Here is a 12,652-nt window from a genome sequence, read left to right as displayed (position 1 = left end):
AGATATAGGATAGCGCCGGAGCGCCGAATTTCGAACGAAAGCTCGCCCCCTTGTAACAATGAAGCAAGTAAAGAAACAACATTGGTGGGCTTCAGTGCAGCAGCTTTGCCCAGGTAACAATAACGGTTCAGGTACTCGGACAAATAGCTTCGTAAAATAATCTGCTGTAGGAGTCGAGCACACAACTTCCGCTACTGAAGAATGCCCCGATGATCCTATATGCGTATACAAGCATGAACACATCTCTTGGCTAAAACCGCAGAACATTACAGGTTCAGGGCTCGCAGCCTTGGAGCAAGCGACCATCATGGGTCCAGTAACAGCAGGGTTGACGGGTACGTGAGCGAAACACCCAGCACACATCACTGTTGGACACATTTGGAAACATTTGTACCGATATACAAAGCTCGAACACACTTTCACAAAATTTGTAATGCTAAAACGTTAAAGAGAGAAAGAAAAGTTGTGCAGCAACCATCGACGATGATTCCCAAGGTAAGCCGATAGCCGAACGCTTCTAGAAAGGTATTTGTTTTATTAAAGGAATGACGCGCTTGAATGCGTGCATTTGCCGAGTGAGAATTCGAGGTAACGATTGTTTCACTCCGGCACGAGCGGCGGACCCTAACAATGAGGTTACATATGTATGCCATTTAAGCGCAGTGATACACTGCACCTTTTCTCCGGCATGCAAGTCAGAGTCATTATACTAGCCTTTGGCACCTAGAGCTCCAAAAGATATCAGGTAACCGTAGCCGAAAGTAGCAACCTATACGAATAGACTTATTGAGTTCCCATGGCCGCGTAGCTGAAAACATAGGAAAATTACCAATGTGGCGTATATGGCTCGGGGGGGGGGGGGGGAAGAGGTCATAAGTTATAGCACATGGAGGCAGATTATGTGCCGAGGAGCATTCTCAGGGTACCATGACGCAATTTGACTTTCCTATGCCAAGAGCAGGAAGGTTCGAGTCTGCGGACGCAATAAAAATATATATATACAAACGCTTCAGTGAAAAGTTGCTGAGCGGATACCTATTCTTTAACTGAGCTTTTGCTGCATTTTATGGGCAAATGACCGGGGCCCACACGAGCAAGGCTTTCTCCACGAACAATGCCTATACGAAGTTTGAAAGGGATATTCTGGCGTGTGACAAACGGACAGTTTGTAGACACAGTGATAGCGTTTGTACTCCTGCGTGTTATCACGCAACACGCTTTGTACTTCCGGCCCCACTTCCTGCCTTCGGGACGTTTTTCCCACTCTGCTGCTGTAAAGGGCATAAACAGCGTCATCTGCACGCCTTTACCACGCGCGCCCCCGATTACTTTGATTCGATAACTTCTTCAGTCCTCACTTATATGCATCAGCTGCGTGTTTGCAAAAAACATGGGGCGGCATGACAGATGGTACAGGCAAAGAGAGCAGACGCTTTCCGTTCGATTCTTGCCGCATGGGACAATATAGCATACGCCAAGTAACTTTTAAAAAAAACTTTGCTCAAGTAAATCCCGTCGTCCGAGAAAATTTGCGGCAGTAGCTTGCATGGAATATATTCTGCCTGCACTAAAATTAACGGCACCTCTGGCGCGTCCTTTTGACGACGTCATGCAGCACTCTTCCCTTCTTGCTCAGCAAAGCGCTATCAAGTGGTTATCTAAGGCGGTGTAAACGCATTAAGCGGATAATACGACAAGGCGTGACGCCTACTGCACGTATTACATAGACATGTTTATAGAACAGATATTATACTACATTCTGACCCATGCTTTCCCGTCGGCAGTACCTATAGCCTTTTCTTTCCTTGTTTTTAATCTTGAAATATTGATATAAAACACCATAACTTTTTCTTGTTTTGGCACTGCAGCATTACAAGACCATGGGCCACAAAGCCACAGAGAACGCAGTTGTACCATGGAATGAATGCAAGGCAACCGACCACATTGTGTGTTTCAGCCCTGTCCCTTGGAAGTGAGAAACGCATCAACATATCTGTAGCTCAAGTGATCACGTGTAACGTAAATGAAGGAGGAAAATGTTATTGGCTGCAGATGGACCTAGTCTCAAGATATGTCGTTCAGCGCGGCTAATCACCAGCTTGCGAGCCTTCCAGCGCAAGATGCCGCGCTGGCTCTCCGCATGTAATGTAAATGAAATGTAAACGAATCTGTGTTCAGCCGTGGGTGGTCTCAGTTCCACAATTACATATCCTCGAAAATTCCTACTTGAAATATTACCTAACGACTTTTTCGCAACTCAGGATCTTATCTCTGAATATCGTACTTACTCACATTCGCCACAGCAAACAATGCGTTTCTTCTATATAGTTACTATACGGGGCAATCTTTTTTAAGTTTCACTAAAAAAATAATAGCAGAAATTTCCTGTTGCAGGTAACGTGATACTATTCCTTGAGCTGGATATACAGAGAGGCGGACAAATCTTGCAGGAGAAATAGAAGCACGTATTCAGCAATTTAAACAAAATCACTAATTCACTTATTTAAAGACTTTATGGCACACTGTTATTTAAGAATCGTAGCCGGCGATTTCTCAAGGCATACCGCTTAGAATGAATTTCCAGAATGACGCCAGTTTGGAGATACGCGCCATCAAACTTGCCGTAAAAATGCACTGTTGTTCTAGTTACTTTTTTTTAACAAGACGCTATTTTATGCACTGAAGCACAAAAGTAACTGGAACGCCCATGTATTTCATCCCACACTTTGGGAAATATCTGGAAACTCGTGTCATTCTGGAAATCATTTCCAAGTGAATACGCCTTGCAAACTTACCGGCTACAATTCGTAAACTGTAATATGTGTCTTAAAGTATTTACCTAAGAAGTTATTCAGTTAATTTTCGTTAATTATTTGAATATGTGTTTCCGTTTCTCGTGTTAGTGATGTCTGCCTCACCAAATAATTCAGCTCAAGGACAAGAATTGTGCTATCTGGCACAGGGGATTTTCAAAAATTCCGGAAAAACTAAACATGGTCCCCTCCCCCCGCCCCTACATCTACTCTATGCTCTACCATTTCTCCATATACCTTCCGGCTTTCCTTACCTTTTTCTTTTGTTTTGTTGCTTTGCTTTCAAGCACACCGTGAAAACATCGGATCTACAGGAATGCGTTCGTAACAACACGCACACAACACAGCCACACACACGCAAAATGAAAGTCTGTCTTGCTCCGCTCCAAAACGCATTAGCGACGATCATTCGGCTTTTAACATCAAGGCACTATCCGTGCAGCCTCGAAGGCCGTATACCGTAGGATCACGACAAATACATACTCAAAGGCGTAGCTGCGCTTCGGGCAAGAACGAACGCCAGAAGCCTCGCTCTTGCACCGTTCCATCGCGGTGAGCAAATAGTTCACACACGTTCTCTGGAGATCCATACCACGCAGCCGCTCCTCCTCCTGAATCGCGTTCGGGGTCGCCAGTTCCGTGCAGAACTGCGGAAACTGGGAGGGAGCGCTATAATGCAACTTTCGCGTGTCCTATAGCGTGGTACATATAATAGTTACACATCGGACGGCAACGTCTACCCAATTTTACGGATGTAGTGCAGGTGCAGCAATTTGTGAGCGCGCGGTGCAAGGCGCCTGCGAGACTAGAAAGGCTTTGACTGGAGAAACAGGTACGTGCATGCATAGCATACATGGAGGCTAAATCGTACAGAGGTCCAACGCGCCATCTCGGCTGACTGGATTGGCATCAGCCGCACCTACAGCTTTGGCAACGCTGCACGGATATACGACAATATGGCGCTGCTTTGCGCTGTCGCTGAAGCGTGCGGCGCGCCTGCACGCATGCTCGACCCCGTTCTGTCCGCGTGAGCGAGGGCGTAACGCGTTGTGGCCCTAATTCGCGGCGACCATTAAACGAAAACGTACGTTTTGGCTCAAAACGACATGGGTTATTTAATACCGCGTTCGCCAAGCAAAAATCGCGCGACCCTCGTTACGTCACGGTTTGACTGACCAGACAGGGGAATCAATTGAATAGGCAACACTTGTGTTCGGAATGCAGCGTAATAATCGTGGCGTAACAACACTGCCCGCCGTTCGGTAGACCACGGACGTCGTCGCTGGCTGTTCAACACCGAACGGACGCGGGTCTACCTTTGCGGATTAGCATCCACACCGAATGTGCGATTACCGAAAGCTTGCATCGATACGCAGTTCCCTGCAACTTTGATGGCGGCCTCTGCTTCAGACCAGTCCAATAACCGCACTTAGACCGCCGCGCGGCGCTGTCCTTTCCTTCTTACACACTGCTGCTTTCAATGCGTGGTCCGGTGACGTCATCCGTACCGATGACCGTATGTACGGGACAGACCTGCGAGAGCCGACGTCTTCCAGCACGGCCCTCCGGGGAATGCATCGATCGCATGGTCGCACGTCCGCCGATCCTCCTGATCCTTGCATTCAATCTGCAAAGAACGAACAGTGCCGACACAGCGTCCTTTCCTGCCGCCCAGCTGAGCGTTGCCCGGCGGGCGGGCGGACATTTCGTTGCCTTTGCGCACGGCGCAGAAGGGTTCACGAAGAGAAAGCGAACGGGCACGGCGCAGTGCTGGCTACAGGTCGGTCTCCTTGAGCCCGCCCAGTTCGCACAGCACTTGGCTGTCCAGGCTCGTGACCGAGGATGCCCTGGAGGCGCTCACTGCAGCGCTGGCTGGCAGCGCCAGCAGGCCGTCGCCGTTCGGCGTGGGATGAACGGCGGCCGCGTTTCGTCGCCGCAGCTCGGCCTCCTTGGCGGCGTGGCTGCCGCAGCAGGTCAGCGAGCCGCAGTGCTTGGCCTGCGAGCACTGCAAGATGCACTGGGAGCCGCCCGTGTGCGTCTCCTGCGAGCGGGACAACGACGGCGGAGATTTAGAAACGACGAGCGCGTTCGGACTGAGCAAGCTACAAACGGACTTTGCAACTCAACCTTGTGTGCGTGCCCTTACATCACCATATACATTGCTACAAGTGCGCGAGATCAGAACTGAGCGTAGAGTTCTTTCGTACGCGCGTCCGTAAGCCGCGGGCTGAAGTTGGATGTTTATTGAGCTCTTCTTCGTTCCATCCTCATCTTTTTTATGATTACGTCCATTATCACTATTTTGTACTCTGCTGTAGAACAAAGAAGAATGAAGTAACCGGTCGTACTTTCAACATCAATCGCTCCGCAGCAAATGATTGCGTTGAAATCGAACAGAGCAGCACCATCTAACCTCGAATTTTCTACATGAAAAAAGAAAAAGAAAAGATACAGTCACCATTATATTTAACCCAAACAATCCTTAAACGTCTTTTTGCTTCTCCTGTGGAGAGTGCCGGTGATTTCCGGTGGGGGTGCCTTGAATGGTACGTGCTAGCTCAATGCCGTTTTCCTTTCAAAGCATTAGATATTCACTCGTTACAGCCCAGATGGTTATAGTGATCCTTGTTAAATATCTGACAAGGAGGACAAAGATGAGAACAAGAGGGGAACAAGGAACAGATGGAAGACCATAATGGCCGTTTATTCGTAGCACTTAAGTCTTCAAGGATATTTGTTGTAATGTTAAGCCGCCATAAATATATTGTCTTCGTTGTTCGAGTTAAGTCTGACGGCGGCTGTAACTACAGTAGCTACAGTCGATCGCAACTCTTCACCCTATATAGCTTGCGACACCCGCCATGGTGAAGGGATACAAATAATTTTTGGTTACTCGTAAGTATACTTGCAGCATACTTAAATATAAGCACATGGCGACGCACAAGCGCTAGTGTGTGCCATCTCGTTCTGTCTGTGTGCCTTTCTCTGTGTAGACAAATTTGATCTAGCGCAATCCAAAGCCAGTGCCATGAGATGCATTTATATTCCTATTGCCATCCGATTGCTAATGTCATTCAAGAGAAATTTCGGTATCTGAGTTTTCAACCGTTCGTTTGGCGGAAACTTGCAAGCACAACTTCAAGAAGTCGCGGCTTGGATTTCCTGCCTCGGAGCACAAAATTAACATCGGGGCGGTATATGTTAAAGTTCTTAACTATAGGAGCCTACACTATATATAGTATATTACGAGGGACCCTATAGCATGCAGCGAACACGATCGTGAATGTCTTCTAATGCAGCCAGTCTCGAATGCCTCGCGTTGCACTTCTATATACAGAGGATGGCGCTCTGAATGACGCGCCTATATATACATGTTACGTTCGGACGTATAAATGGTCGGGAAATATCGCAAGATATGTTTGCCCGCTACACCTCCTCCTGCTGCTATATGTATAAATCAGAGCAAACAACGTTTTCTGTATGGTCCATCGTAACTTGTGTCAGATTTCTCAGCTTGCTCTATTGTAACTGCAGTGCATCGACCGCGTTGCACGGAGTGCTAACACGATTATCCACACGTCACCTCCGCACAGTTAGCTCACCATCTGCCCAAAAATGACCTTTAGTCTGTCCGACGATAATTCTGTGTTGGAACAAGCTGTATCTATGGTGGACACAGAACTGAGCGAACGTTGATCAACATGCACACAATATTATCACGATAGCCTTAAAAATTTATCCGACGATTACGATACTCCCTAATGCGAAATTTGAGCGCAGCTCTATACGTGTTTCCATTTCGCGATATTTTGAAGCAAAGAATTTGAGAGAGACATGTAGCAGAGTCGGTAATGGTCGAAAATCTGATCTGCGGATCAAGCGAGCAGGCGTTTATACATGACTCGTCAAAGGTTCCAGTGTGATCGCTGGTGCCGCATGGCTTCCAGAAAGTACTATACAATTCGCATAGCGCATACAATCAGATTAAGAAACAATCTCACACAATAACAACCAAAACAAGCGCGAACGAGACCGACCCAACAGAACCAAAAAGGCGCGGGCGAGAGCTGTGGCGCGAGCAGACGATAGTACGAAACGAGCGGATCGGCTGAGACCAGACACGAGTGCGCATCGAGCCGTAAGGAGGGTCCGCATGACACCAGAATCGCGCGCGCACGTCACTGAAGGGGCCGCTCTCATTGGTCTCCGCCATTCGCGGCTCGCGTCCTTCGTCTCCCACTCCAGCGAAGGGGGGCGGAGCTGGTTACGAGGCCGACGACAACGCCGACGACGACGCGAAACCCAGGAACGGACGCCAAAGAGCTGCGCTCTAAAATACGCATGTTTATCTCGCTCTTGCGCAGCGAGCCATACACTGGCGGCAATGGAACTTACCATTCTCTGACGAGTCCAAAGGTTACGTTGGCCGAAGAAAGTGCTCTGCACGTACAAATCTCACTTAGCACGAAGGTGTGAAGATGTGGATCTTTATAAGTAAAGGGGCCGTGCATGATGAAGGCGGCTATAATACGTGCGCGACCGTGCTTTCGTAAATTTGTGCTCGCGCGTGCGTCCGTACATGTTACGCGAGGGCGCACGGAAATACGTCGTACAGTGTGTGCGTGCTTGCGAGACAGCTTATGCACGAGTCAGTAAAACACTTTCATGGAGTCTCTCCCCTCCCTCCCCCCCCCTTTCACCGCGCTTCTCGTCCCCACAGAAAGAAAAAGAAAGGTAGATGAACAATGAAAGCAAACATAAAAGCATAAAGTAAAACAAGTGGAACAAAAAGCAAGTGAATTCCCGCCTTAGCTATATATGCTATTACGAGCTTAAATGTAATTAAGAAACACGTAAACTAAATGAGGAGTTGAAGCAACTCACACGTGGAAAAACGGGCGCCACATGTGAAACGGCGTTCTAAGCCGGGACGGAACGACTACCGCATACATCGTCTACGGTTCAAGGCCTCCCTGGGGCAAAACTTTCTTTTATTGTTTATTTTTCTAGACGCCGGGTGCGAAGCACTTCGCTTTTATCGGACACTCTCAGGCCTGCGTTAGCATTTTAGTTACTTTTTTTTTGTACTCTCCAGGGCAGATGTTACTGCGCCAGCACCAATGTCGCTATCTTATTATTATCACTTTTTTTTTTCTCAAAGGCCTTTTCGGCACTCGGGCTGTTGGGCCCTGCGTTGGAAAGGGCGAGCGCTGCGAAAGAGTTGGGATTTTTGTTTCTCACCCGTTAGGGGCGCGCAGAACGCTTCCTGCAGGCGCGACAGATGGTTTATTATACGCAACAGGGTTGATGATGTATGCGCGCGTCGTGCTTATCTGCGCTCCAGGCGACGGCAGCTCTGTTCACAAAGCCGATACAGTACACAGAGTAGCTGCGGCGTCCGCGCAGTGTAAATGTGGGCCGGTATAATGTAAGGATTCCTCTTTGCTCGATTCGACTCCTTTCTTATTATGCAACCGTTCGCGTACGGTTGATCATGGAGATAACGTAGGTGGAGTGCCACTGACTAAGCGCGAGAAGGAATCGTATTAGAATATATAAAACCGGTACATTATCCCGACCAAGGTTATTTTTTAATCTTCTTCGTTATATATATGAAGCCCCCATACACAAACCTCCGATATAAATTCCTCCAAGAATAACCTTCGACTTACAATTTACGCTCAACCCAGCGTTTCGCAAGTGCGTTGTTTTGTAAGATGGCGGAGACGGCAGATTTCCTCTAGAATGCAGCTCGCTCCTTCGGGCTTATTTACGCTCAAACTTGAAACTTAAATGTAAAACTCTTTCTAGACCTGTCATGCTGAGACTGTACTTGTAGTCAGTAAAATGCCAGGAATCGTAGCCATGGCCTTTGCAAGCAGAGCGTAACAGAGCCATGCTTGAAGTACACACTGTTGTGGCTCGTGGTTGCGCTTAGGCCATGGCATCCTCGAGGCACAGGGAGTACGAGTATCCACAGGGAGTATCCTCGAGTACGTCCGGGAGCAGAAGCGACAGAAAAAAAGTTTATTCTACATATTTACATTGGCTCCAGATATGGAAACCCACTCTATATATAGGAGCACTTTAAATGTCTCGGCTCCCTACATCTCTGAGCACACATCGGAGCACGTCAGGCCACACCGCACCAAAAGTGCGTTTTTAAAACAGTCGTCTTCCCGAGGTGTAGAGAATCGGATGACTGTGTCGCGACCAATCATAATCGTCGTATCGGTCGCAGAATCCCACCCATGACATCGCACCGTTCCGCCTGACTCCGCCTCCTATATATAGGGCGCCACCATTGAACTGAACTTGTGGCCGTACCCTTTTGTAACGGGTGAGTAGTATTCCAACCTACTCAGGCCAAACAAATAAAAAATAATAAAAATATAAAACAAAGAAGAAAGAAAGACATAATTATAAGAGAGAGAGAGTCGGTTCATTAGTGGCGTAAGTCCACCACACGGAGAGCCGTCTTTGCTAATGCCCCTAAATATCTTGTATGTGAGGTATACGCTCGGCGCAGGTTTCTGGCGTTTGTTTTCGCGCTCGCGCGGTCTGTTAAGTGTGACGTGGCGTGTTCTACTTGGAAAACGGTCCTGTGAGACGTACTGAAGTGGTTTAAGTCGGCATGGCCAGACTTCCTGCTGGCGTTGAGGTCGATGGTGCACGCAACGCGATGTGTGCGCGCGCGTTTGAGCCTACAATCACCATCGGATATCAATTGTGTATTTCTGAAAATTCTATTCACTGATGTGACCTCATACCAGTATTCTCCTTTAGTTCTAAGCTGCGGTTTAGCAACAATGAAACATACGCGACGATCGTAAAAGCGTGGGTACCATTCTGCTACGGTAGAAGTTGTGCTGTTGAACTTTGAAAAGAGTTCAAACTGTTAGCTGTAGATTACATTACGTGACTATTTGGTTTGGTAGACGTGGTTTCCACTCGTGAATAAAATACTTTTGGTTAGTAATAACAGCATACCTTACAGTGTGAATTACAGCTGTCAAGCAAAACAACCGTTCACGAACTGCGCGAGCGTCAGAAGCAGTGGTAGATGCAGTATTACACATATATTTGCTCTATATAGCACATGGTCCTAGCATGCGACATCAACGTTTATAATTTTTTTTTCGAGAAAGAGAATGACAATAAAAAAAAAAATCTTTTTTTCGGTTTTGTTCGTCCCGTTCTCTACGACGTACTCACCCGTATTACGGAAATTTTGACCGTAATTGAATTTAGTCGCATTCTTTTTATGCGATCCCTCTCGGATATTACGGCTTTACAGGGCAAAAATGGCAATGCCGAGGCATATAGCTTATATTGTCACAGCCTAGTAGGAGACGGGAAAGCCGGTGCCGAGGACGCGTAAAAGCACTTTATGAGAGCAGTCAACGCGACGTCGTTGTCGTCTCTGTTTTTCTACTCGCGCGCTACTTCAGCGTCGTTCTCATCGCCTGGCACATACCCGCGGCGACCACATAGGATGTGGCAATATATGTATCATGCTAATTCGCCAACCGCAGTGATCGCTGTGTTGAGCAGCGCCGCCGGCCTCGTACAGGAGGCTTATGTAGACATATCATAGTGATTTCAAGTCTATTAGACTTCAAATGCGTAAGAACGACGCCGGTGTATCCCAAATATTTGATAGCGCCTGGCGCTTAGATGTTTCAGGGTCGCCTTAGGTTGGCCGTACACGAGCATGCGTTCTTATGTTTTAGTTCCTACGCCAAGCGATCAGATATAGAGCAGATTTTCCATTTCCTGGCAATACGAAGATGCCGGTTCTCTTCGTTGAGTTAAAATCGATACACCCAAAATAGCTCACAACACGTACAAACACCACGGCTGGTGATGCGCGTGACATGTTTGCGCCCCCAATAGATATATATTTCCGCATTCTGTTGTTACCGACGCACCCAAAGGCTGGAACCAGTGGGCAACACACCCACTGGTTCCCCGACCACCTTGTATGAACGGACATTGCGTAAATTTCTCAAAGTACGCGCCGAAACATCTCGAAATCGTTCCGCAGCATGCAACAGCAATACTTTCAAGCAGCGCCGCGCCGGATCGCACAAGCCAGAGAGGAGGAAAGGCTCGCCGCGCGCTCTTTCCTCCTCGCCCGATGAAAACGTCCACATGTTGCGCCGACAACTACCGAAAACTTTCAGAGGCTGCCGAACACTTTCACCGTCATGACTCCGGAAGTTTCAACATAAGAATATTCACGACAGTGCCTTGCTAAGTGCGAGTACGCACAACCGCATAGTATACACACCTGACAGAACTCGGGCTGCACCGTGGTGGAGGTGATGCCCTGTTCGTGCAGGTAACGGTTCAGACGGTCGGCGATGGACGCGTACACTGCGGGCGAGCCGAACACGATGTGCACCGTGGCGATCAGGTGCGTGTTGGTGAGCTGCCACAGGTGGAACTCGTGCACGTTCAGGATGGACGGGAACTGCAAGAGGGTCACCGGTCACGACCGCGATGGAGGACGGGCGAATCGGACGCACAAATTTGGAGCAATGACAAACACAGACACATACGCACAAACACACGCACAAAGAAAAAAAGCAATTTTAACCTGTTCCGCTCTCAAGTTCCCTACCGACCGTGTTAAGTATTGCACTCCACAACCAAAGGTTAGTGGACACAAAGACGTATAAGCTCATTATAACCGCGTTCGAAGCACCTCGCGGTAAGTATAGTGTACGAAGGTAAAACGTGGATGATCCATCAACTGCATGCGACAGCGGTAACGCATGTTCAGTTACACCTTTTGAAGGGGAAGTTAATGCGAGACTTAGGAAAAATTGAAAAAAAAAGAAGCTTTCCAAAAATAAATAATACGGGCTTTTTTTTAACATAGATATCAACGAATACATCACTGTGCGACGTTGTAGACAACAGTTACTGCAGGTTATTAGATGTCTTAAGTGCTGGCATCGTAAAGAATCCAAGATACCTATTCAATCCGATTCGACATCTGTGCTGGAAAGCCATGCGTTCGAGTGAAGACAAAAAACGTCGGAGAATCGCGGCATGTAGCTAAGAACCCGCAAACGCGGCGAGCTCATGCTCTCTATATCTCCTATCGCACATCAAACAAGTGTGTCGTCCACATTACAGAGACGACATTGCAATTAACGCGAAGACAGCTCTGGAGGCGACTGTTCTGCATGCCTCAACAGGGCCGTGTTCACAGCAGTCCTGCGTGCAATCGTGCCTATTGCAAAAGTATACAGCGAAACAATCTCTGCACAAAAAGGCCTCATCATGGTGACCTCGGACATCAACATTCATAGCCGGCGCTTTCGAGGGGAGATAAAAGAGTGACGGGCGGTGCTGCACAGCAGCGCATTCCCGCGAATACAATGCTGTTTTTACAGCAATACATTGCTGTACTGCTGTTAAGCGCTACGCACGTTCCAGACGAGAACATGAGCTACGTATACGCGAACCAGACGAAACCGGCTTGAGTCGGCTTGTCCAGACAATAACTGGTCATCGGGTTCATGTAAACGTTACGTGGTCGGACCGAGCGAGTGAACCTGCCTGCAAGGGCTCGTTGACAAGATGTATGTACACGCGGTCGGGTCGAGCTGGGTCAACTGGACTTCTGATTCGACCCGATCGCGTCGGGTTCATGTAAGCTAAAATCGAACGGAAACCGCGTAGCATGATGAAAAGTTACAAGCGGCTCCGAATAAAGCGCTTTGGTTCCTTAAGCAGCTTTTTGTGAAACAACAGATGTGTAACATACACTACAGTCAACTAAAAACAAATATGGACGAAATAAGACCACTCATCTTGCAATTATT

At 47.9% G+C, this 12,652-nt stretch overlaps 1 protein-coding gene across 3 annotated transcripts in view; it reads right to left on the bottom strand.

Moving 5' to 3' along the window:
* Positions 1-12,652, bottom strand: part of LOC139057394 (proton-coupled zinc antiporter SLC30A1-like) — a 65,782-nt gene that overhangs the window by 1,140 nt on the left and 51,990 nt on the right. For all 3 annotated transcript variants that reach the window (XM_070535477.1, XM_070535478.1, XM_070535476.1), the window contains 2 exons: positions 11,107-11,289; positions 1-4,854 (listed from right to left, as the gene is read on the bottom strand). The exon at positions 1-4,854 is cut by the window's left edge and continues 1,140 nt beyond it. In XM_070535477.1, coding sequence (XP_070391578.1) covers positions 4,588-4,854; positions 11,107-11,289 — 450 coding nt within the window. In that variant the 3' untranslated portion in view covers positions 1-4,587. The remainder of the gene's footprint in view (positions 4,855-11,106; positions 11,290-12,652) is intronic.

Source organism: Dermacentor albipictus, chromosome 3 (assembly GCF_038994185.2).
Source record: "Dermacentor albipictus isolate Rhodes 1998 colony chromosome 3, USDA_Dalb.pri_finalv2, whole genome shotgun sequence".
Lineage (NCBI taxonomy): Eukaryota > Metazoa > Arthropoda > Arachnida > Ixodida > Ixodidae > Dermacentor > Dermacentor albipictus.
The sequence above is the reverse complement of the archived record's forward strand: the minus strand, read 5'-3'. Positions and strand labels throughout refer to the sequence as shown.